Source organism: Setaria viridis, chromosome 5 (assembly GCF_005286985.2).
Source record: "Setaria viridis chromosome 5, Setaria_viridis_v4.0, whole genome shotgun sequence".
Classification (NCBI taxonomy): Eukaryota; Viridiplantae; Streptophyta; class Magnoliopsida; order Poales; family Poaceae; genus Setaria; species Setaria viridis.
Window position 1 is genome coordinate 38,285,655 of NC_048267.2, and position 25,238 is coordinate 38,310,892.

General features: G+C 44.2%; 3 protein-coding genes and 1 pseudogene across 3 annotated transcripts; all 4 read right to left on the reverse strand.

Moving 5' to 3' along the window:
- Positions 1-757: 757 nt before the first annotated feature.
- Positions 758-5,214, reverse strand: LOC117858389 (FBD-associated F-box protein At5g56370). The gene is made up of 4 exons (XM_034741448.2): positions 5,084-5,214; positions 3,797-4,720; positions 1,885-2,040; positions 758-1,792 (listed from the first exon to the last, which is right to left on the reverse strand). The coding sequence occupies exons 2-4, from the start codon at positions 4,685-4,687 to the stop codon at positions 1,106-1,108; spliced, it is 1,734 nt and encodes a 577-aa protein (XP_034597339.1). The 5' UTR covers positions 4,688-4,720; positions 5,084-5,214; the 3' UTR covers positions 758-1,105.
- A 1,545-nt stretch (positions 5,215-6,759) lies between these two features.
- On the reverse strand, positions 6,760-7,299 carry LOC117856514 (putative F-box/LRR-repeat protein 22). The gene has a single exon (XM_034738859.1). It carries the CDS (start codon positions 7,297-7,299, stop codon positions 6,760-6,762), a length of 540 nt encoding a protein of 179 aa, XP_034594750.1.
- Positions 7,300-9,221: 1,922 nt separating this feature from the next.
- Positions 9,222-12,303, reverse strand: LOC140220097 (F-box/FBD/LRR-repeat protein At5g53840-like; annotated as a pseudogene).
- A 1,980-nt stretch (positions 12,304-14,283) lies between these two features.
- LOC117854463 (putative F-box/LRR-repeat protein At5g15620) lies at positions 14,284-18,235 on the reverse strand. The gene is given in 5 exon segments (XM_072293754.1): positions 14,284-14,924; positions 14,927-14,968; positions 15,059-15,214; positions 16,811-17,591; positions 18,027-18,235. Coding segments are annotated over 4 exon segments (1,275 nt in total). The 5' UTR covers positions 17,558-17,591; positions 18,027-18,235; the 3' UTR covers positions 14,284-14,594.
- Between the last annotated feature and the right edge of the window lie 7,003 nt (positions 18,236-25,238).

Consider the following 25,238-nt stretch of genomic DNA (forward strand, 5'->3'; position numbering starts at 1 on the left):
GATTTGTCAATTGTAACCTGTAATGAACTTGCAGACTCGTAGGACCTCTCTTTTGCTGGCTGTTGGGCTGTTGTCTGTTGCTAAATGCTAAATTTGGTGGTTCTATTTAGATTCCACTTGTGCAGTTGTTGCTGAATGTAATATTGAACTTAGTAAGTATGTCCTACCTGTCTGTGTGGTGGACTAGTATTAGTAATTTGGATGTTGGACTACTAGTGGTGTTACAAAATCTGAATATTTATGCCATCAACCTATGAACTAAGGTGTTGTATGGTTGATGCAATTTCTGTTATTTTTCATCAGTGATGTACTTGTGCATTATGTCATCCTGTGTATGCGCCTGCCGTGCACTGGTTGCCTGGAGTTTTAGGTTGTCGGGCATAGGCAACCCGCGGGTCGCCCGAGACCCGAGCGGGTATGGGTTTGGGCGTGAAACTGTACCCGTGATGGGTTGTGGGGTTTTAGCGGGCGGGATTCATGTTAGCGGGCATGGGTTTGGGTGGGTTAAACCCAGCAGGTTTACGTCTGTTGCCATCTCTACGAGTGATACAGTAGATTGTAGTACACTTCTCGTTGTTTTTAACGAACTGCCTGCGACATTGCGTTTCTATTGATAATCTATTTTTTTGTCTCTGTGTGTGTACAAAATAAATGCTTCAAATATTGCATCTACCAAAACATACTCTAAACTTTTTGTTTTCAAACTCCGACTGTTTCATTCACGACTGAGGAATAGGCGAAATGCACGAATCAACGCTGGACCGAGGTGGATCACAAATCTGGCTATGGAAAAGATAAACCACTTCAATTGTGGTCCAGTGTCACAAAGGAACTCTCGATATCAGAGCTCACAACCAAGTAATTACAGAAATGAGCAACTCAAAATAAAAATGTACCAATGCTCAACATGGTACATTGCAAATAGTCATATCATGCGCATGGATAAGCTGCTCGGAGGTCCAGCAGTCACCAGAGCCTAATAGACTGCTTGATGTCGCCAACACCAAGTCTCACGAATCTGTTTAGTTTGAAGTGGATCGCAGATGACAGGACTTATGCACTGCACGGGGACACCTGGCAAAACAATAGCACACCCCACTGCGCTCTAGAAATCGTCGTCGTCAAATTCATTGTCGTCGATACCATCCTCCTCCAGGCCATTGTCATTGCCATCTTCATTGTTGTTGATGCCATCCTCCAGGTTACCGTCATTCCCATCTACATTATTGTCAACACCATTACCATTCATGCCATTGTTATTGCCATCTTCATTGTTGTCTACTACACCATCCTCCTCCAGGTCATCATCTTCGACCTCCGACTCCTCGTCATCTTCATCCTCTGACTCATCATCATCTTCATCCTCCCACTCATCAACTTCTTCATCTTTGACCTCCGACTCCTCATCATCTTCATCCTCCCACTCATCATCTTCTTCATCTTCAATCCCCTCCTCGTTGTTATTATTATTAGAGTCACTCCTTGCATAAATACTGTCATCTACCCATTCTGGATTTTCCTCCATTGTCTTCTCAAAGATGGCAAATTCCTTCTCTTGTTCATGTCTTGAACGTATTATCTCTGCAATGACCTTCTCTACCAAAACTTCATAGAATTTAACATTTATCTTCTCCAAGCTGACCCCATTTGCTACCATTGCATTCACCATCTTATGAATTTCCCTATCATCCTTGGAACACCGTATTACGACCGTTTCAAGGAGTGGACACTGCAAGGTCATTCCATTGATTGGCACGGCATCTACTTTCACTCCATTTGCTTCTTCGGGAAGCTAGAAATAGTACAGGGAATAAACAAAAACACATTACTTTTTAGTGATCCTTCTCATAGAAAAAAAGGGCATTGGTTCTATAAGCAGCGTACCTTTCTTTGCACTAAGGTAAGTCTTTTTAGTCTTGGTGACAGCTGGAGGAAGCAAAGTACAATGTTGAAGTTATCAGTCAAACACCAGTCACCAATTTCAAGAGTTTCAAGATTCTCAAACACCGAGCATGCGGGCAGCTGCTTTTCCAACATAACCTTGCATTTCCAGATGATGGGTCAGCCATAAGTACATAACTAATGTAACCAAACCAGAACCAGGACATTGCTAAGCATGCCAGTAGGCAGTAGCCAACAAATAACTTGAGAAATGGAACTGCCACATGGTCCACACATCAAATGCCAACAAACTATCACAGAATATTACCAATGATAAGCTTTTCTACAGCAACGGGTAATTAAATTGCAAGAGCAAGATACATGAAGCTACCGAATCAAAGCTTCAATAGTCAGCTACCTAAGCAAATTTACCAGTTCTTCAATAGGGCGTAAGCGAGCACAAATATTAAGAGTACTGCGATATATTAATTTACAATTTCCAAAATAATAAAAGTCATATATCCACACGTCACGTGTAAAGGTTAAGGGTACTGTTAATGTAGCGTGTGAACAGTTCACATGCCAGGTTCTGTAGCACATGGTGACAAACCTCCTCCTCCTTACTATATTGTTAGCTTATATCTAGTGTTGTTTGGCCAGGGGATTTTTTAGCATAGAGCTTGGGTTAGGTGATCAGTTAGCTTAAAGATGTGGTTTTGAGATATTCTCTAGATGGGTTCATCAGGCAAGCAAGAAGAATACCATCTCTCTCTCCCCGGACGTTGTGACACAGCTATCAGCGTTGTTATGCCACTAGTGTTCAAGCTTGCCTAACCTGAGCCCACATGGCACATGTCAACAAAATGTTTTAAAGATATGGTTTTGAGATATTCTCTGGATGGATTCATCAGGCAAGCAAGAAGAATAATGTCCCATCTCTTTCTCTTCTCCAGACGTTGTGACACGGCTATCTGCGTTGTTATGCCACTAGTGTTCAAGCCTGCCTAACCTGAGGCCACAGGACACCACATGTCCACAACATGTTTTAAAATCTACAGTTTTTTTTAAAATAATTTCCAAACATGACCAAAATTACCATCATCAAAAGATAAGCAAACACAAGGGCCATCATTTTCAAGTAGGCAGCAACATTGCATGTATTTGTACAGCAGATGCAAGTTGAATTAAACGTTTTTTCACACCTATGTTTCAGACTCCGATTGTCTTAGTCATGGTTGATTCACTTTTTGAAGTGGTCTTGTAATGGTGGATGTGGTAAAAGCATAAAATCAAATTGACAATGGTGGCAGTACTAATATATACAGTACCAGAACTAATATATAAGTAATTGAACAATGTGAAATCTCACTGACGTTAGGTTTTCACATTAATAATTCAGTTGAGAAGCAGTACTAGTGATACAACCATAACACTGTATTAACACCAAGAATTAGATATATGATATAGTTCTTTTCCTTTTCTGGAAATTTGGCATACTTGTGCTGGCGACCATTACTTCAGGTAACCATCACAGATGAAGTAAATCAACAATCAATCTCAACGAACTCCCGCGGTCCCTTGTACTAAATTAAGAAAACCAGAGCAAAGAATAGCACCTCATTTTTTATATAACTCAACTAATTTAATTCTTGCTTTTAAGTAGGTTAGTTTTTCCCTTTTCCCTTGTGTTGAAGCTAAGTGCTAACTTTTTAGTCTAACTAACTGCCTTTAATTTTGTTTGGTTAAAGATGATAGTGTCGATGACCATAACAAACATTAGTAGCAACAACCATCGAATAGAAGATATGCACAAAAAGGATCTGCATACTATGTAAATAGTATTATTTCCAACTAACTTTGATTCAGAGTATTGATAGTAACAGGGGGAAAAGTCATTGTCTTTTAAAAAGCATACCTTCATGTCGGAACCCTGGAAATTCAATAATGTAAGTGTCTTGGCACACAAGAGAATTCCAGTAAAATCAGATTGGCCATCAAATGTAGGCCCACAAGAATCTATGTGTGCACTCTCTAAAGATGGGCGCTCTCTCCAACAAATACATTCCAATGCACAACCTGAGCACTCAAAATGAATGAGACAAGGGGTAGCAATAGTGAACCCATCACCTCCATCTATGAAACCATCAAGAGTTAGCCTTTTGAGTATTTTTGAGTCTATAAGCTTGAAATATCTTGCACAGTTTGTGAAACTCAAATCTTCTAGGCCAGGGCTGCAAGCAATAATTCGGTCAAGTGATAGCTGAGACACTTCCACATCATAGAGAGTCAACTTTTTAAGCGAAGGAAGGCTGATTTTGTCTGGCAGCACCAATCCCACATGCCCATAAGAAGTGTCTCCCAACTGCAAGTTCAGCTCCTCAAGAAAGGGACATACGAAAACACAACGAGGCAGAGAATCCTGATCGTACGCCTCCAGGGCCACATCAAGCACTTTAACGTTATGCTTCACTGCATAACCAATCCACATCCTCACATCATTGCAGTCTAGAGGACTTCGACCACACCAGTGCAGCTGGAATGTATGAAGGTCCACTCTTTCTCGGAGTAGCAACAGGTTGTTAACAAAACGAGCAAACTTATCGGCCCTCCAACTTCGAAATTCTCTGCGTGTGAGACATATGAACTGCAAAGCCTCGCACACTTGCCTCCACCTCATGGACAGCCTACGCATCCGCACAACAGTTCTGATCCTCACAACGGATAGAATATTGTGCAGGATCTCAGTAGGCAGCAGGCTGATCCGATCAATGCCACTGTCCATGCCTTGATCATCAGTTGACTCCATAGCAACCCTACCTTGGATTCTCACATAAGAAACCTGCCAATGCAAGCATTCCACAATCAGTAGTTGAGGCGACAACCCCCAGAGGCAAAAGAAATATTTACCTTTTTCTTAAAAAAATATCGATCACAAGGCTTCGCTGGGATATCGGGGTTCAGTTAAATCCCATCCCAGCATTTTAAAAAATAAAATAAAATGCACCCACGCAATCTTAATCGAACTATGCATGGATGGATTGCACTAGTACGGAAAAACTACCGAGCAGCACGAAATCCGCCACTAACTGGAACTAAATGCAGAAAGGGGGATTTAGCCATTTAGGTTTGATCGGGAACAAAACCAAACCATCCCTAGGAACAGGGAATGAGGAATCCTTCCGAACAGGTAAAGATTACTGACCAACACATGAAGGAACCAGCCCAAGCCATGATGGACCTCTACCCCGACGGCGACGAGACCGGGGTAGGAGGAGGAGCGCCGGAAGCGAGCAGGCGTGCCGGCGCGTAGTGGATGAACTGGAGACTGGGGGTGATGCGAATAAAGGTCCGGCGCGGTGCATTTTATCGGAAAGACTGGACTGGGCCGGATCGCATATGCACAAGCCCCAATGTGTCCTGGTGGTGTATGGCCCAGCAGCCAAAACAACAATAAAGTTTTTATAAAATAAAATAAAAAACTTCACGCTGCAAGTTAGATTATGCATGTGCAAAATCATCATTCCACGGGGTGATCAAGCCCCAATTTTGCAAAGCAAACTCCAAAAGCTACTTAAAATTATCCTAAAACCTTATTTAGAGAAAAAATAAAAAAATTATCTCCAACAGTTCCCATCACTCCTGTAAAAATACGCGGACGTCAAAAACACCACCGTCGCATATATGCGGGGATCCGGTCCTTCCCCAATCACCTCGGCTGCTATAGTTGGACGGGGACAGACGTCGGCCGCCATCCGCTGCTGCCAGACCGCCGTCATCCGCTTCGGCGGGGCTGGACCCGCCCACGCATGGCTGCCAAACACTAAGACGGGTCGCTCGGGGTGGCGAGCGCCTCCGTCGCAAGTCACAAGTCACACGATTTTACACGCGAAATATGCGCGTGCGCGTTGCGTGGGATTCGAACCCACGACCTCCAGCCTCGCGTGTAGCTTTGTTGCTATCCCACCTACACAGCACATCTGACTATATAGGGGATGCAATCCTTTTGTATTAACTCGTAGGGGACCCTTTTATCCTGGTTGGAAACACCAAGTGGGATAAAAGACCCCCTTTTATCCCGGTTGGTGTTTCAAACTGGGATAATATCCCCGTTGGTGTTACCAACCGGGATAAAAGGGGGATCTTTTATCCCGGTTGGTGTTTCAAACCGGGATAAAAGGCCTCTCAGGGGCTTTTTTTTCCACTAGCCTTTGCAACCAAGATAAAAGGTCCCGGTTGGTGAGCCCCCCGCCATTGAACGAGCTTTAGTCTCGGTTGGTGAACCTTTTGTACAGGGCCAACTTTAAACCGGGATAAAATGGGGCGCATGGAAGGTGAGTTCTTTACTAGTGAGCTCCTCCAACAGAGCGCACGCCTCGCTTAGAGCTGTGGCTGCGTGGGCGGAGCACAGAGCCTGAACGCGCGGTGAGGGAGGCCAGGTAGCATGAGGCCGCCCGCATACGGCACGGAGCAAGGGCCAGTACCAAGCGCCGCTTGATGCAGCCACGCGCCGCCACCGCCGCTGTTGTGCCCTGACCCTAGGCTACCGCACCGGAGCCCCGGCACCCACATCTCGCAACCCCGCTTGACATCTAATGAGTCCAATTATGATGATATGGTCTATTTTGAAATATTGGGGGCTAGTTATTAGCGATATGCTGTGCGTTGATATATTTTTAAAGAATTTTTTTTAAAAGAATCCCCAATATATAATTTTGGGGAATAATTTTTTAGGTACTCCTGAAGCTGCTCTAACCCACCAGCATATAAAAAACCATTTTTGTAGAGGTTCTTGATCGTGCGCTGGCACCTCTCCCGCAGCCTGTACCCGAGGGCGCAGCTGTTGTAGCAGCCGCCGGCGTCGAGCAGCTCCAGGCGCGGTCAGTGGTCGAGCAACGCGCGCATCACCTCCGCCGACGCATGGAAGTACCCGCGCGACATGACGAGCCGCTCCAGCAGCGGGAGCTTCTCGATCACCCCCTCGATGAATCCCCTTCGGGGCATGTAGATCCAGGACACGTGACATGCATGGATACTCCTTAGGGCAGGAGACCTGTCGGCGAGGTAGGCGAGGAAGTCGCCGTCTGCGCGGCCGCGGAAGGACTGGCACTGGCCGGCGCTGCGGTCCACGGCGGCGCGCGCCATCGCCTGCCACTGCGCGGGGGCGTATTTTGGCGATACGATCTTGTCCTCGTCGGCAGAGAGGTCGATGTGCCGCCACAGCGCGGGCTCGGCGACGGCCAACCGCCGCCACGACGCGCGCACGAGCCCCGCGCCACGGAGGATGTCGGCGTGAGGGACCCGCCTGAAGATGTCCAGCAGGGCGTCGCGGCGCAGCGCCGAGTAGTCCCTCGGACTCTCCGGCGGTGAAGACGTCGCCGGCGAGGCTGGATCAGTTAGGGTTGTTTCCTGTTTACTCATCCTTGCGTCCAGCCGGAGCCGAAGGAAGGCAGCGTTTACCGGGTTTGTTGTTAAAGCGCGTTATTGATTCGTGCGTGTCGAATAGGAGGTGGTGTTTGCGAAGGATCCGGACCTCGGCCTGATCGGGGCGGTCGTCTCTCCATGGGTTTTGGCCCAATTCTGCTGGGTTACGAGCAGAAAAATGTTGTTGTAGCTTTATAGTTCTCAAGATTCATTGGTCTAGTCTTCTATGTTGTGTATCAGCAGCATCTTTATTTATACCATATAGCTAGAAAATTTAGAATAAGCACCAGCTGGGTACATCTTCGAATGCAGTGGCTAGGATATTATTTTGTTTTATTTATTTAAAGTTGAGGTTACCTGACAGTCACCTTTGATCAGTAGCACACATTATGAAGTCACACTTGCAGTGTATTCTAGTACAAATAAACTTATCTGCTACTCTATGTGTTATTATCTTGGACAACAACACGATAAAAGAGGCAATGCTTTGACCATTAATTAATAGTACAAAATATATGAAAATGTAGCAAAGTTATAAGATTTCGAAACTATCTTTTGAGACACATCTAGTCATACCATTTTCGGAAAACATTTAGAATAATCAAAGGACATTGGTAATCAATTAAAGTTTAAACGTTCTGGCTGCGTGCTTTTGAAACTTGTCTAAATGAATCCTTGAAGAGCCCTAAAAAATGAATCCTTGAAGATGCTAGCTCTTAGCACGCAGTTCTCAAAACCTGAGAAACCGAGCACATGATCCATCAACCGGCTACTGAATTAGTCTGTACACGAAACTATTTAGTGAAACAGATAGAGACCCAACGAGAGCTGTTGTATTCCTTTCAATGTGTATTTATACATGTACAGGATATGGTCTGCTAACAGAAGTCCTACTCTAGCGGGAGCGCACGCGCGGTGGCGAGCGAGCGTGACGGAGGCCGTGGCGTCGTGGCGAGCGTGTTCCTGAAGACCCGGACAGGCCGCAGTTGCAGACGGGGCATCAGCTAACATTTAGGGGAGAACACGCTTAGCATTGCGTGCCATACTGCCATGCATTCTGCTTAGGGGAACGCGAAAACACGAATCCGTCGTCATGCTCGTCCGCATACCCCTGAGACTTCTCTATGCAGCACATGCAGCTCTCCGGGTCGAGCTGCGGAAGCCGCAGGTCCTTGATCGCGCGTTCGCACCTCTCCCGCAGCCTGTACCCAATCACTTCCTCGGTGTAGCAGCCGCCGGCGTCGAGCAGCTCCAGGCGGGGGCAGTGGTCGAGGAACGCTCGCATCATCAATGGCGATAAGTAGAAGCGGCCCCGCGACAGAACGAGACGCTGCAGCAGAGGGAGCTTCTTCATCACCCCCTCGATCAATGTTTCCCACCAGAGAACTCTGGATGTGACATGGAGGCTCTGCTTCGATTCCAGCCGGGTAGAGAGGGAGGCCGGAGGAGGTGTTCGAAACGCGCCTCGGTTGTTGTTGCTAATTGTGCACGGCGTTTTCGGGTGAACGGAGGATTTTATGATGGATCATCGAGCCCGCTTGTGGATCTGGGCCGTCCTCATGATGGGCCACGAGCCCCCAACTCCAGGATTAGGAAGGGAGCCCTTTTTTACAGTTTAGCAAATACAGTAATCCCCTAAAAAATCTCGAAGTGTATACTAAAAATTAAAATCTCAACCGCGCAACTCCCCTGCAAATATAAGATACTACTACAAGATAACACCAATGACAAATACTCCAATTGGAGATACTACAAGATAACATGAATGAGGTGAGCAACACGCGCAACTCCCCAGTTCAGACTTTCAAACTGTGATTCGCCTCTGAACCGATTGGACGGAGCCAAATCACAAGTTCAGTTAATCACTTCTGGCATGCGCGACAGAGTCGAACTAGACACGTCTGCTGCACGTCGAAGTTCTAGACTTTAGCCCCTGTAATCACAACGAACTGGACAGCACAAAGAACCTCTGGTATCATGCGGTCACGACCAAGAACCAAGCAATTACAAAGGTGAACAGTTCGAAGATATGCCGATAAAATAGTATGCAATGCAATCATGCTCAGACTGAGACACTACAAATAGTCCTATAATGCAGATAGTACACATGTTACTCCGGGGTCCAGAAGCCTGGAGCATACTATATATCATAGGCTATTTTAAACTTGAGGTCACCAGCATCCAGCATTTAGCCTCACTACTAGACTACCCCTAATTTGAAATTACCCAGACTTGAGTCAGAACATAGTGCTTGAGAACGGAACCGAAGATGCAAGGGTCCATACAGTGCAGAAGGATTGGCGAAACAGTAGCACGTCCCATTGTGCCTCTAAAAATCATCATCGTCATCCATCTCGTCATCGTCATCACTGTCGTCTTCTTCCTCCATCTCGTCTTCATCGTATTCATCCTCCATCTCGTCGTTGTCATCATCACTGTTATCACTCCCTGCATTACTGTCATCTACCCTCTCTCGATTTTCCTTCCGGGCCTTCTCTAAAATGTCATGCTCCTTCATCTCTTCCAGGCTCTTACCCCACCTCCGTGCTCTTTCAATATCCTCATAGAAAATGACTTGTATCTTCTCTGAGCTGATGCCATATGAAACCATAGCATTTACTGTATTCTCAATTTCATCGTCATCCCTGGAACACTGTATTATGACTGTTTCAAGGAGTGGACACTTGAAGGTCATTCCAGCGATTGGCATTGAACTTGTTTCTTCTCCTTTTCTTACTTCCTTAAGCTACAAACAGCAAGAGAAAAAAAGAATAAGAAATACAATTTAGTGATCTTCCCCAGAAAAGAAGGCATTAATTTTGAATGCAGCATACCTCTCTTTGCTTCAAGGTAAGTTTCTCTAGTCTTGGTGAAAGCTGGAGGAAGCGAACTACAACATACATGTCATTGGTCAAACACCATCCACCGATTTCAAGAGTCACAAGATTGTCAAACACTGGGCATGAGTGCAGTTCCTTTTCCAACATAGCCTAAAATTTCAAGAAGGCGGGTCAGTCATATCTAGGATATAAGAAACCAGGAAATGCCAAGCATGATTTAGCGAATAAATAAGTTGAGAAACATAACTGCCTAATATCAGATGACACCACTGCACAACATATCATGGAAGCTAATATCACTGAACCTTTCACACCACATCTGAGGATCTGACAACTGATTTGCATATACAAAAAAACACCAAAACAGAAGTTTCAGTACTGAACTCCTGACAAGATTTACGCTTTATTTACTGGAGCACAAAGACTCTGGATTGAGATACTGCAGATGTAGCACAAGAAGCAAGAAGATCCTATCAAAACTTACAATCTTAAGAAGAAATAATTTTTTCATACCAGCAAGATTTTCCATTCCAATAAGTTACATAATTTTCTTGTCAAAAAGTAGAACCAAGATTTCTTAAATTAAATCATCAACAAGCGTAATGGTGAATCATTTTTCCGGGAGCAGCAATGTTGGCAGTATTTGTGCAATTTCTGCACCTTCAACTCATCAAATTATGTTCAACCTCATTTTTATTCTGCTTAAACACAATAAATTCTTAAAACATCCACATTGACCAGAAAAAATGAAACAACACTCTGAAAGTCTCATCCACAGCTGGTCCACTTCGATTAGATTTATCGCTTGAAATTTTGCAGTGTATATAGCACTACTTTTATGCTGGATATGGTTAAAAGCATAGAAACCAAGTCAGGGAATGCATGCTGGAATACTTAAAATTGTCTATAGCAAAGTATTTAACTCGGCTTCAATAGTGGTTCCTTTTCAAGAACAACATTCAGTATCAAGACTGTTCAAAGTTAATGAAACGTGCTGTACACACTGGTATTACATTGTTGCATTTTTAATCCATTTTAACAGAAAAATATAGGTGAAAAGTGCCCATTACACTATCTTAATATCCCCACATAAACAGAACTGCTGAGTTTTAATTGATGTGTCGAATTAATGCACTTTCTTTTTTTTGTGAAACATTGTACTGTTCATGTTTTTAATTGAATATAAGAGAAGCCACCAAATATGAGAATTGTGCAAAAGCTCTACATACCAAGTATAGTAGCATACAAAAAAAAAATCACCCAAGTTCCATTTAGAATGTTCATAGCAACAATGAAACAGAGGAACTTGTCCTTAGTCAAGCATACCTTTATGTCGGAACCACACAATGCAATTCTCTTGGCATGCAGCACAATCCCAATCAAATCAGAATGACCATCAAAAGTGCGTCCAGAACACCAAGTATCTATGTGTGCACTCTCTAGAGATGGACGCTTTTGCCAAGTAATTTCTTCCAGTGGCCAGCCTATGCACTAAAAGTGAATGAGATGAGGGGCAGCAATAGTGAGTCCTTTGCCTCGATTAAAGAAACCATCAATAGTTAGCCTCTTTAGCACGTTTGATTTTACAAGCTCAAGATGTTGTGCGCAGTTTACCAAATGCATGTCTTCTATGCCAGGGCTCTGAGCAACGATCTGCTTAAAATCTAACGAACTCACTTCCACATCACAGAGAGTCAACCTTTTAAGAGTAGGAAGCTTGATCGTGTCCGGCAGCAGAAGTCCCTCGTGCTCAAGATCATCCCAAGGAGCTTCTCCCATACTCAAATTTAGCTCCTGAAGTGAGCGACAAGTGAAAATGCAACGAGGTAAAAGAGTCTTATCATATCGACCCAGGTCCACATCTAGGACTTTAACATTATGCTTCACCGCATAGCCAATCCACGTCCTCACATCCTTGAAGTTTACAAGATGGTAGTGCTTAAAGTGCAGCTTGAATGCATGCAAGTAGGTATCACGGCGAGCAACATGTTGTTGACAAAACGAGCAAACTTTTCATACTTCCAGTGTTCATATTTACTGTAGTCGATATGTATGGATCCATCTGACTCCATATCAGACCCCTAGCTTGGATTCCTACCCCCACAAACCTGCCATGCAAGCATTTCACAATTAATACACGCAGCAAGGATTACAGGGGAAATACGACAGTTCCAAGACTATGTTATCTTTACATCAATCTAAAAGTTTTACTTGCTTAGCTGGACCTTTTGCATAAAAGAGTGAACTTTGGTACTACCTCATAATTGTTATTGCAGTGACCCCTATCACCTAATCGGGGGGGTTCTAGTTCAGAGCATTTCTAGGTGCCTGAGAAACTGAAAGAGCATATGCGCTTTGCTTATCGCAACATATTGGCTCCCTTTGGACGCTCTAAGATACTACTCCCTCTGTGCGACTTTTATGTGTCGTTTTGACTTTTATGGATTCATAGATACTATTATGCACAGGGCCGTGCACTGGCCGGTGCAAGATGTGCGACTGTTCAGGGCCACAAAAAATTAAAGGCCTCCAAATCTCCATTTAGTACTAATCAACAAAACTTAATGCAATAGAAAAAAAAATCCTACACAAGTATGAAAGCCAGCAAGTTGAACGTCTAGTGCACATTAGCACCTGAGGTCCTGACATTATTCATTGATGCTGGTTCTACTTCTCGGTCGGTCGTTGCATGTATAATCGAATGATTCATCCACTCACCTCTTCCCGTTCCTCGACGCTTTTCGCTCTCGCTGGTTCCCAGCTTTCCGTGCTACGCGGCTACGCCGATCTGGCAGCGATATTACTAGTAACAGCCCACGTCTCTCCAATTCCCAAACACCATAAATAAAATTGTTTTTGTTATACTACTATATAGCGAGTTGCAAAGTTATGTCTAAAATTCATAGTGTATGGCCCTACATTTTGAAATTTAGGCTCTCTTATGTGTTTCATTCCAGGGCCTCCAATTTGGAGATACGGCCCTGATTGATTATACATTAGACATATGGTATATTCAAGTGCATAGCAAAATTTATATGAATCTAAAAAAGCTAAAAACGACCCGTATATAATTTGGAACGGAGGGAGTACGAAATCTTGCCTGTCACTAAGCCATTTCTGCAAGCTTATCACAGATCCAAAACTCCAATGCATGAAAGATATGTTTTTTTTTAAAAAAAAAGACGGATACACAGTATTTGCTTAAAAGTATCTTTCTAATAACCAAGCGAAGGGCCGGAGACTTCTAGAAAAAATAACCAAGCAAAGAGAAGATATTAGGAGATCAAAACCTGACCAAGCAAACCCTGGATTCAAAGGGGAGAAAATGAGTGCGTCTTTTGCAAAGAGAGGCATTTCCAAGATGAAAATGACACACAACGGCGCAAAGGGGGAAGTTGCGATTTCGAGAGCAAGAACACGCTATGATACGGATGCTACCACAAAATGCGTACAGCAAGGCTGCAAGAAGGTGGATCTACCGGCAATGGGGACTGGGGAGGATTGCTTACTGAAGACCGCCTCGATGGAAGAAGCCGTCGCCACCGTGTGGCTTCAGGTATGGCTTTTAAGATGGTCACAGAACGGTCACCCCGTAAACACAGGAGTAGGTCATTATCTGGAAGATTTGCTAGCGAAGGCGGTTAGAAAAAGACCACCTCCCTCCCGGATTTGTCTCATGTTCGTTTCCTGCTGCGAAGGCAACTTAGGCAACAAAGTGGCAAATTGCACCGAAGCTGCCAGTGAGAACTTCAAACACATCCAATTGGCAGAGGTGTGGAGCAACTGAAGAGAAGAAAAACTACAAAATAGGCGTGGCACAACTGAAGAGAAGAAAAATTACAAAATAGAATATGATTTGAGTTTTCCTCTCGTGACTCATTCTCTAGCAAACGCGTGCAACCATGTTACAGTATGAATTTTTGGCATTGCATTTCGTCATCAGGAATAGATGACTTTGCAGGATCACTGATAAACTGCCTGGCCTACTAGATCGAGTCTACAGCGCAAGAGTGACCTATTGAGATCATCATTATTTAACCCTTCAACAGATATTCCCGGCGTTCATCCACCGTCGCTCTTAAGCACATTTCTGAACTTGTAGGCAAGCTAGGAATGACGAATGAAGGCTGAAGATATCACAGAGCACACAACCAGGCAATTACAGACTCAGAGACTAACGGTTCAAGATAGGAGTACATCTGCCGAGCAGCAGGTGCTTAATCAAGACGCTGTCTGTGCAGCTATGCTGAAAACAGAACAGTGAGAATAACCATGTCATGTGGTCCAGCAACAGCACATAACCGACTACTTTTACGTCACCCACATTAGGTTCACGAATAGGCTACACTAAAATTAAGTCAGCAACCCTAAGTTTCAGAACTTAGCTCTGGAAAATCCAGGGCGAAGGGGGTCATGCTGAGCTTTAGAAACAGCAACACACCCTGCTGAGCTCTAGAAATCATCAGGATCGTATTCATAGCCACAGGCTTCCTCCATCTCGTCGCCGTTGTTATCATTGTCACTTATCGCATGACTATCATCAACCCAATCTTGTCTTCTCTTCAATTTCTTCTCTAAGATGCTTCGTCCCGTCTTCCCTTCCTGTCTCCCACGCTTCCTCTCAGCTAGGTTCTTTCGGATGTCTTCATAGAAAGTGACATGTATCTTCTCCAAGCTGATGCCAGTCGCTACCAAAGCATCCACCGTCTTCTGAATTTCGCCATCATCCTTGGAACATTGTACTATTACTGTTTCAAGGAGTGGGCATTGGAAGGTTATTCCAGTGATATTGGTTCTGTTTCTGCACCTTCTGTTTCTCTGTTAAGCTGCAGACAGTATCCAAAAAAGGGGGAAAAGATGTTCATTAACTTATTGACCTTTATCCAAAAAAGGCAATAACTTGGAATGCAGGATACCTTTCTATGCTTTAAGGTAAGTTTTTCTAGTCTCGGTGAAAGCTGGAGGAAGCGAAGTACAACGTACAAGTCATAAGTTAAGCACCATTCACCAATTGCGAGAGTTACGGGACTCTCAAATGCAGAGCATGTGGGCAGTTCCTTTTCCAACATAACCTTGCATTTCAAGAGGGTGGGGTCAATCATAACTTGGATACAGCCAAAACCAGGATATTGCCAAGTACAACACTAGTAAACAAGTAAGCATAACAGCCACTCATCAAATGACCCCACTGCACATCATACGTGTAACCTAACAGTTATTTATTATTTTTAGCACAACTGCAAGTCATGAACAGATTCACATTTTATTTCCTGGTGCACAAATACACAGGATTGAGATGCTATAAATGTCCCACAAGTTACAAACAGCAATATCTGATCTTCAACTTATGATTTAAGTATAAACAGTGTTGTCATATCCACAGTACATTTACAATCAAGATTTTTCATTCCAGTAAGTTATATGATCCTCTTGGCAAACAACCGAAATTTCCGTTGATAACCATAACCATGCATAATGGCTGATCATGTTTCTTGCAAGCAGCAATCTTGCCAGTATTTACAGCTGGTCAAAAATCAAATGAAGCCAGGATTCTGAAGGTTTCATGCACAGTTGGTCCACTTTTACTTATAATATCACTCAAGATTTTGAAGCACGTAGCACTATTCAGGGAGTGCATTCAAAAAAAACTCGACCTGCGGAGCCCCCGGGTTTTTTTTCTAGGAAGAAGACCTTCTCACGCAGGCCGAGAAACCCCTGAACCTCTTCCCCACCCTTACATAGGGGCCCGTGATTTTTTTAACCCCAGCCTGAAATTTGCTCCCATGCTACTGAGGCCATCTAACCATTTCAGATAGGGACCCTTTCACTAGGGAGTGCATTCAGGAATATTTAAAATGTGAATAGCAAAATATTAACTAAGCTTCAGTAGTGGTTTCTTTTCTAGAACAATATTCAGTATCAAGACTATTCAAAGTTAATAGAACATCTTTGAGAAGGGGGGAAAAACTTAGCAGAACAGCATGCTGCACTCACTGGTATTAGTTTTTTTCATTCAAATCCATATGAGCCACAAAAATAGGTGAAAAGATCACATTAGATTTATCTTAATACTGCTAGGCTAAACACTAAACTGCATAACTTTTGACAAACCTCATTAAAGGATAATAATGATTCCTGATTTCAAATTCACCTTAAAGCCAGGGTAAAATACATGACTGCACTTTGGAAAGCAACACAGACGAATACTTAATGCATCAATTTCCAGGCTACTTATGTAGTAAATCAAGTGATGGATGACAGAGTAGCTTGTTTTGCAGACATCTCATATGCATGCGTTTGAAAACTTATTGCCAGAACATATCAAGGAAAAAGTAACTCGCATACTGATCTTCATGGTTTCTGAGGCAGTAAATTAGTTGGTCCAAAAAGGGGTAGACAACTAATAAAAATGACACTCATCCTTGTTCATTGCTATGAATGTACTAGTTTATGTTATTGTGCTCTAAGTAGAATGGTAGTTTACTTTCCCTTTTTATAGAAATGAAGTGTTTCTTTAAGTACAAGTGTCAAACACCATCACCAATACAAGAAATGTGCAAAAACTATACATGGCAAGTATAGTAGCAGGCTAAAAAATCCACTAAACTGTCATTCAGAATATTGATGGCAACAATAAAACAGATGCACATGTCTTTAGTCAAGAATACCTTTATATCGGAACCAAATAATGCAAGTCTCTTGGCATGCAAAAAGATCCCAGTAAAATCAGATTGACCATCAAAAGTGCTCCTAGAAAGAGAAGCGAATATGTGTGCACTCTCTAGCGATGGCCGCTCTCACCAAGAAATCTCTTCCAGCAGCAAGCCTGTGCACTTGAAGTGAATGAGACTAGGGGCAGCAATTGTGAGTCCTTTGTCTCGACCTAGGAAACCATCAACAGTTAGCCTCTTTAGCACTTTTGATTCTACAAGCTCAAGATGCTGTGCACAGTTTATCAAATGCAAATCCTCTAGGCCAGGGCTCCGAGCAATTATTTGCTCAAGAGATGATGTATACTCCACATCACAGAGAGTCAACTTTTTGAGGGATGGAAGCCTGATGATGTCAGGTAGCACAAGTCCCTCATGTTCATAATCTTTATAAGGAGCCTTTCCCATCTTCAGATTTAACTCCTCGAGCGAGCGGCAGGTGAAAATGCAACGAGGTAAAACAGTCTTATCATACCGATCCATGTTCACATCTAGCACTTTAACATTATTCTTCACCGCATAACCAATCCACGTCCTCACATCATTGCAGTTTACCACATGGTGGCTATCAAAATACAGCTGGAAAATATGCAAGTCTACTCGATCACGGAGGAGCAACAGGTTGTCAACAAAACGAACAAACTTCTCATACTTCCAGTGTTCATATTCTCTGTAGTTGAGACGTATCGATTCATGTGACTTCATAGCAGCCCCAGATTGGATTATTTACCTCACAAACCTGCAAGGCAAGGAGTTCCATGATTAATACAAGAAGCAATGATTCACAGGAGGGAAATGCAATTGTCCCAAACTTCAAATGTCATCGTTGTACATCAATATGAAAAATTTACTTGTCTAGTTGTTTTTTTCACAATGAGCTGAAATTTGGATCTATCTCATGTTTGACATTGTAAATCCTAGTCACCAAATTGGGGGTTAGTTCAGAGCAGTTCCCCCACTGCCCAGCAGTCCAGCACCCCCAAGGACAGATCAGATCTGCTTTGCACCGCATAAATATTGCTCCTTTCTGGAACACCCTAGCAGATACTAAATATCTTGTCAGGCAGACGGGCACTAAGAAATTCCTGGCCAGCTTATCACCACAGAACACATTTTCAACTAGGAAATAGAAGGGATACCGATATTTTGGTTGACCACATTGAAAATGCTTTACCTCGCAAATAGAAGGATTCGCAGATAAAGCAATCCAATACTCAGGGGACTCAATGGGAGCGAATGCCTATTTTCCGGAAACATTTCTCTTGCACATTCCTATATGAAACAAAAGGGCGTGCAGTACAGCAAAGGGGAAAGATGCGATTTCGAGATGAAGAACAGATACGGTACCAATGCTACCACAAAATGCGCACAGCTAGATTGCGGGGAGGCTGATTTACCGGTAATGGTGAAGATTGCTCGGTCGAAATTGCCTCGATGGATGCCAGCGACACCGGGCGACTTCAAGGTTTAGGGTTTAGGCTAATCCCCCATCCCCGCGGTGTCGGTCTCGGCAGGCGAGTTCGCAGCTTGCTACCCGGAGTTGACGGTCAAACTTTATATAAACCCACTAAAAGCTCCTAATTTGAATCGCAAATCAATATCTGCGATTCAACTATTTTACCTCCTAAAAATCTAAAATGGATCGCGATTAATAACAGTGATCCAAATATTTTCAAATAACCTCCTAATAATTTTCAAAATAGTCCTCCTTTTCTACCTGCGATCCTCCGTGCTCCTCCCTCGTGGCTCCCCCTTCCCCTCCGGCGACGGCGAGGGCCGCGTCGCCGCGGTGAACGGGATCTCCTTCGTCTTGCGTCTCTCCTCTCCCTCCCATCGCCACCGAATCTCCCCTTCCGCGCCCCCGTGTGCTCCGTCTCCGGCCGCCGTTCGCCCATGTCCGATCTTGCTAGCAAGTGGCACCTGCATACCTTCAACCTGGACAACGCCACTTCATCTACACTTTACAGCCTGCGCAGTTGTTAAGGCCTCGATTCCTAATATCGTGCTCGTGCTCGTGCTCGTGCATCAGGTTAGCACACGACCGGCCCAGATATACACGCGTGTCCATATCCGGAAGATTTGTTAATTGTTAGTACTTTCACTGCTGTGAAGGATGAAGACAAGAGAAGCCAAACAGAGAGTGAAAGAGACCACTAATGTTGCATCGAAAACACCAATTGTCAGGTGCTGTAAACATGCACTTTGATCACCGGTGTTCTTCGAATGTTTCCATCGAAAAGATTGACTCGGTTGGTTGAGGGTAATTGGGTAAATCTGATAGAGGTAGTCTAAACCATCTAAGTCATCGTCGAGGCAAATTCAGGTGAACTTCCTCCTAGTAGATAGGTCTAATTTATTTATAAAAAAACAGCTTTAAAAATAATATAGCTAGATTTTGAAAGACATTTTTAAAGAAACCAAGATTTGGTCGTATTTTGATGTAGATGTCTATAGACTATAACCATGACTGGAGGAGAGTATATAAACGGCAGAAGCTCGAGTTCGCAGCGCGTCGTTCATTTTCTAGCAAAACCGTGCAAACATATCACGGTTTCAAACGTGCGCATCTTTCTACGCACGCATTTCATCATCAGCGTCCAGGTTCAACTCGTATGGTTCAATCTCGAAAGCACATACAGCATACGTCTCCAAGTCCAGCACCCCGATTGATCTGTACCACAATAATATGCTTACATTTTTTTTCCGTTCTTCCAGAGGCTAAAAAGAAAAGAAGACTCAGCTCAACAGTTGTGTTGGTACACGGATAGTCGTAAATCTTAACAAAATTTATGCAGATATCTGCAAGCAGTACAGCACCTATCGACCTCCATCCGACATGGTTTTCTAAATCTCTACTCCTAAAAAAATCAAAGAGGAGAAAAAACTTCGTACGTCGTCTGCCCCTCCGCTCCGTTCACCCGTCCGCTGGCTCCCGCGTCCTCCGCGCAAACCGGTCCGCCCTCCGATGAACGCCCTTCGAAGCCCACCGCGCGCGCCGTCCGTTGCCCCTCCTCGCGCCCCGCGCTTCATGCTCCGCCATCCGATGTTCCCCTCGCTCGCCTACTCCTCCTCCCTCGCCCAGCATCGTAGCCGCCGATAGCAGTCCGCATCGCAGCCGCCGCCAGCAGTTCGCATCGCCTCGCCTAGCTCGGCCTACAACGCCGCTGCCGCCCACAAACCGTCGTCGTCTACTCCCTCGCCCTGCAACGCCGCAGCCGGCTCCCTCGGCCTGCTTCGCCACCGCCGCCGACTGCTCCGCGGCCGACCAGCGGATTGGCTTCGAGATCCAGGTCTTCAAGATTGGGAAGCGGAACCGGCGCCTCGACGCCGCAGCCGCCCGCGTTCTGCCAGACCGCGGCTCCCTCGGCCTGCTTCGCCACCGCCGCCGACTGCTCCGCGGCCTACCAGCGGCTTGGCTTCGAGATCCAGGTCTTCAAGATCGGGAAGCGGAACCGGCGCCTCGTCCCCGGTCTCTCCGAGTGCCGACTCCTCGACCAAGCCCACAGCCGGCCTAGAAAAGTACCAGGTAGGTCTCCTTCCTTTCCGATTCATCCGATTCATTCCTTTAATTTGTCTTCTTCATTCAGTTCCAATTCCAAATTCATGTGATTTTGTTTATCTTTTCCCAGTCAAATCATTCTCTGATAGAAATTTGTCCTCTGCTGTGTACGCCTGTAACCATCAGCTGTAAACCTCTTCTTATAACACGGGAAGAAAAGCATCTGAAACTGTGCTCTGCTCACAGACGTATAGATTGATTTTGCTTTCACTGATGCTGAAGTAATCGAAGAGGGCACGCTGGCTGCCGTCATCGGGCGGCGCAAGACCGAGAGTGGAGAGCCCTGTTTCATGGTGGAGAAGGATTTGACTACTTAATCAATGTCTTCAGAGTTAGCGCGTGCATGAATTTCTGATCGATAATCATTCGTATGTAGGCAAAAGTAATAGACGCATTGCATATCTGAACCATTTATTTGATTTCAACCATGTTGTCCCATGTGTTATACAGGCAATGGTTAAATAAGCTGATAAACTTGCCTTCATCACTGGAAATGACAAATACCTGACAGGTGTTGAGGGTTCCATTCCAGTCATAGTTAAAAGTGTAAGGAAAAAAATCCTGTTGCTTCAGATATGAAGAGAGGAACAGATGATTTCAGGGAAATTGGATAGACACTGTTGAATGCAGCATTAACAAGAAATGCTTCAATCATCCGCCTACTTCTTTTTTTTATATGCATGTGTAATTAGGCGGATGCATTGTTGTTTCACTGCAAACTACTGATGTATGTTGGCTACAATGTTTGTGCAGGGCACCAAGATGGAGGCAGTTGCGTGCGGCGACCATCATATGATGTTCAACAATGTGCTCATTGAAGGTGAAACATATGACTTTTTGGGAGTGTATTTTACGCCAACTTATGTGAATCCCATTCCCAATATGTACCGTCTGTGTGAATACTACGCTGTCGTCCTTTTACCGGATACTGTAGTCAGACTCCACAGAGGCCCATTCGGATTTCAGAGTGTCCTCGTGCCTTTAGGAAATTCGAGGATGTATACCGTCAGCCAGTAGATACTTTTGCAGGTGACTCATCAATTTATACACACTTTCATTTAACAAAATATGATGTCCTTGGTTTCACACTAAAATGCAAAGCATATATTTTTTTTGTTGTTGAAGATGTCATAGGCGTGGTTGTATATGCGTCTGAGATCCAAGATAGGGGTGACTTCCGGAGGCGGCCTAACAGGCACGTGGTAATCATGAATCAAAGGTATGTGTATTTATGTACATATGAAATTATCTGCCATGCCATGGGTCGATCGGAATTAATGTTGTTACTTGTAGGAAAAACTTCATCATAATCCACGTGAACGACCCACACCTTCAACGCCACATATGGGAGTGGCGCCTCGCGGCTTATCAATTCAAGACATTAGCTGCCCTCCATGTCAAGATATCTACGATGCAAGGTATGACATTATCGATGAGCACTCAGTTTTGTTAATAAAATTAACAATATATTTAACCATTAATTCTTTAAATTCATGTATCTCCTTGTCTGTTTAAGTTTTTAATTCACTTTTCCCTTGCCTGTTAGGTGGAGTGACTACTACAGATTATAGTCAAATTATTTTTTCTCCCATATGTTCTGATGCGTACGATGCGAAAGGTAACATCTTTTTGTGCTCAATAACTTCGTTTCACTGAAGTTATATAGTTTTGATCTCTGATTTTTATGCTGCAGACCTATCCAAACGGATACGCGCTGAACGGAAACAAATTACAAAGACGGCACGTGCCCTTACATTAGATATCATCAACAAGTAGTAATGCTAGGATGCTCAGCAACTCTGTGTTGTGTTTCAAAGTTTGGATGTTCGCGACATACTGAATCATATTTTTCGAGGATTTTCCTTATATGAACTTTTTAGACAGTGACCATATAACATGTTTGGTGATTCAATGGCAGCTAAGTACTCAGCTTGATGTGTTTATTGTTACCATATAACAATTTCATGAATGCGTTAAGTACTCAGCTTGATGTGTTTCAACCCTCCATTGTGTATATAACATGTTTGGTGATTCAATGGCAGTAACATGTTTGGGGAAGATGCATTTCACTTCTGTTTGGTCCAAGATCTCTCTAAAAGATGCTTGCTCTGGACTGCAGAAGAAATGTTGCGGGTGATGATTAATTGATATGTACTCCAATGCTTGTAGATCCAATGCCCTAAACATGTACTCCAAATTGGACCAGCTGTTTTAATCAAGCTGCACGTACATCCTGAGACAGCATAACCCAAATAAGGCACTATGATTCCTAACCCGGCAAATCTAAATCTACATGTACTAATATTTTTCCCCCGAAACCTAGCCTGAATGGTAAGATTGGTTCCAGCAGAATCGCATCCCAAATCACTCAGGGTCGGGCGAGGCGGAGTTCCACCCTCAAGGGGTCGGGCGCATCCGACCCCGGGAGCAAGGGGTCGGGCGCATCCGACCCCGGGACCAAGGGTCGGGCGTATACTCGCAATTGGACTACGGGTTGATATCATGAAATGTTAGGGGGTTTTTGAAAAATAGCCTCGGACTACTCCAACGTTCCGCTCAGGGGTCGGACACTCCCGACCCCAGGACTCAGGGTCGGGCGAGGCGGAGCTTCACTCGGGGTCGGACGAGGCGGAGTTCCACCCTCAAGGGGTCGGGCGCATCCGACCCCGGGACCAAGGGTCGGGCGAGGCGGAGTTCCACCCTCAAGGGGTCAGGCGCATCTGATCCCAGGATCAAGGGACCAAGGGTCGGGCGAGGCGGAGTTCCACCCTCAAGGGGTCAGGCGCATCTGATCCCAGGATCAAGGGGTCGGGCGCATCCGACCCCGGGACCAAGGGTCGGGCGTATACTCGGAATTGGACTGCGGGTTGATATCACGAAATGTCAGGGTTTTTTTTGAAAAATAGCCTCGGACTACTCCAACGTTCCGCTAAGGGGTCGGACACTCCCGACCCCAGGACTCAGGGTCGGGCGAGGCGGAGTTCCACCCTATATGCATGCGCAAGATTTTGTGGACAGTTTAAAAGAAAGGAAAGATTAAAAAATCAGCTAGCTCCTTGCATGCATGCGCCAGATTTGTCAATATCCTTTTTTACAAATTTTGTGGGCATGTTAAAAGAAAGGAAAGATTAAAAAATCAGCTAGCTCCTTGCACATGCGCGAGATTTTGTGGACATGTTAAAAGAAAGGAAAGATTAAAAAATCAACTCCTTGCATGCATGCGCGAGATTTTGTGGGCATGTTAAAAGAAAGGAAAGATTAAAAAAATCCGCTAGCTACTTGCATGCATGCGCCAGATTTGCTAGGCCTGGTTGGAAAAAGAATTGTACTCCATCCTGGTTCCTTCCCTTCCTTTTTCTATCAGCCGCCATAACAAACTCGTTGCCACCATCGCACACGCACACGCCCGAAGCAAATCTGTCGCTTGCCTCGTGCCGCCGTTGCCCGCCCTGCGCCTTCACTGACCTCCTCGCTGGGTAATTGTTGACCATCGGTACGGACGCATGCAATTCTCTTGAAGCTTTCTCATCACCTACTCCCTGACCTTGTTACTAGACCGACGCCGATCTGTTGTGAAGCTGAACGCTCGGTCGCGAACTGCACCGGAAGGTTGGAGGGTGTCGTCCGAGCGGCGGTGTTGCAGCTCAAGTGTGAGTTCTCGTTACCCTCTGTTAATCATGTTTACGTAGATTAGATCATGATTAGGCCTAACTAGACATGATTATACCAAGAGGTTGTCGGATATGGCATGTGTTATATTAATTAATCAGTTAATCATGTTCGTTATAATTAGATCATATGTATTCACAGAAAGAACTTGCCCTCCGCACTACTCAGCTGTCAGCTCAGCAAAACAAGGCTGCAGCACTTGTGTTCCTGTGTTCTCTCATGGTCAGTTGTATGTTGCTATGTCTAGAGCCACAGCTAGAACGAATATCAAGATCCTCGCCCTCCCACCTAACGCAGAGGCAGACGAGGAACATACTAAAAGGAAGGAAAAGAAAAAAGCTTCTAAGAAAGTGAACGGCCAGGGTAATCAAAATAACAATGAACAAAAAGGTACATCAGTGAAGAAGAAAAGGGTACCAACTGTAGATGGCACGTATACGAAGAATATTGTATACAAGGAGGTTCTAACACCATAGGCGAGGTAATATAATGATTATTTGTGTGTGTCTTGCATTTTTCATTTATTTTTTTAAAATACTAAACTCATCAATTCCATGTTTCTTGCTCTTGCTAAGTATTTAGGTTGAAGTGATTGCTTAATTTTGTCACATGATGTAACTGTATGGAAAATTCCACGTATACTGAAAAACTGGATTACATCACATGACTATACATGACGTTTGGGACGTTTGGGACATGCTAATTAGTTCAATATTTATGTTTCTTCAAACATTTCTCTGTTTCCTATGCACATCGAAAAAGTGAGTAGATATGCTTTGTTGTACGTTCCTTTGTGATTTTTACAATATACGATAATCCCATCGCACGAGAGCTTAACTCTGAGTAAGCACTTATCTTACGTACATGATGCTATAACGATGCGGCACAGCTTCTTCATCGATCTTCTAGCGCACGAAGCGAATGCCTGGAGGACAAGACTACCGGGCATGGTAAAACATTTTCTTTGGCGCATCACAAGCAAAGAAATAAGATAGATAGGGGTGACATTTGGATGACCTGTATTCGTACTGTATTCGTACTTGTTCCACATAATTATTGTCCTGTTGAATCCAATCTTATATGATATACTTATTTTATATTTATAGATGTTTTATATTTTTATTATCCCGTTGAATCCAATATCTTGCAATATAAAAA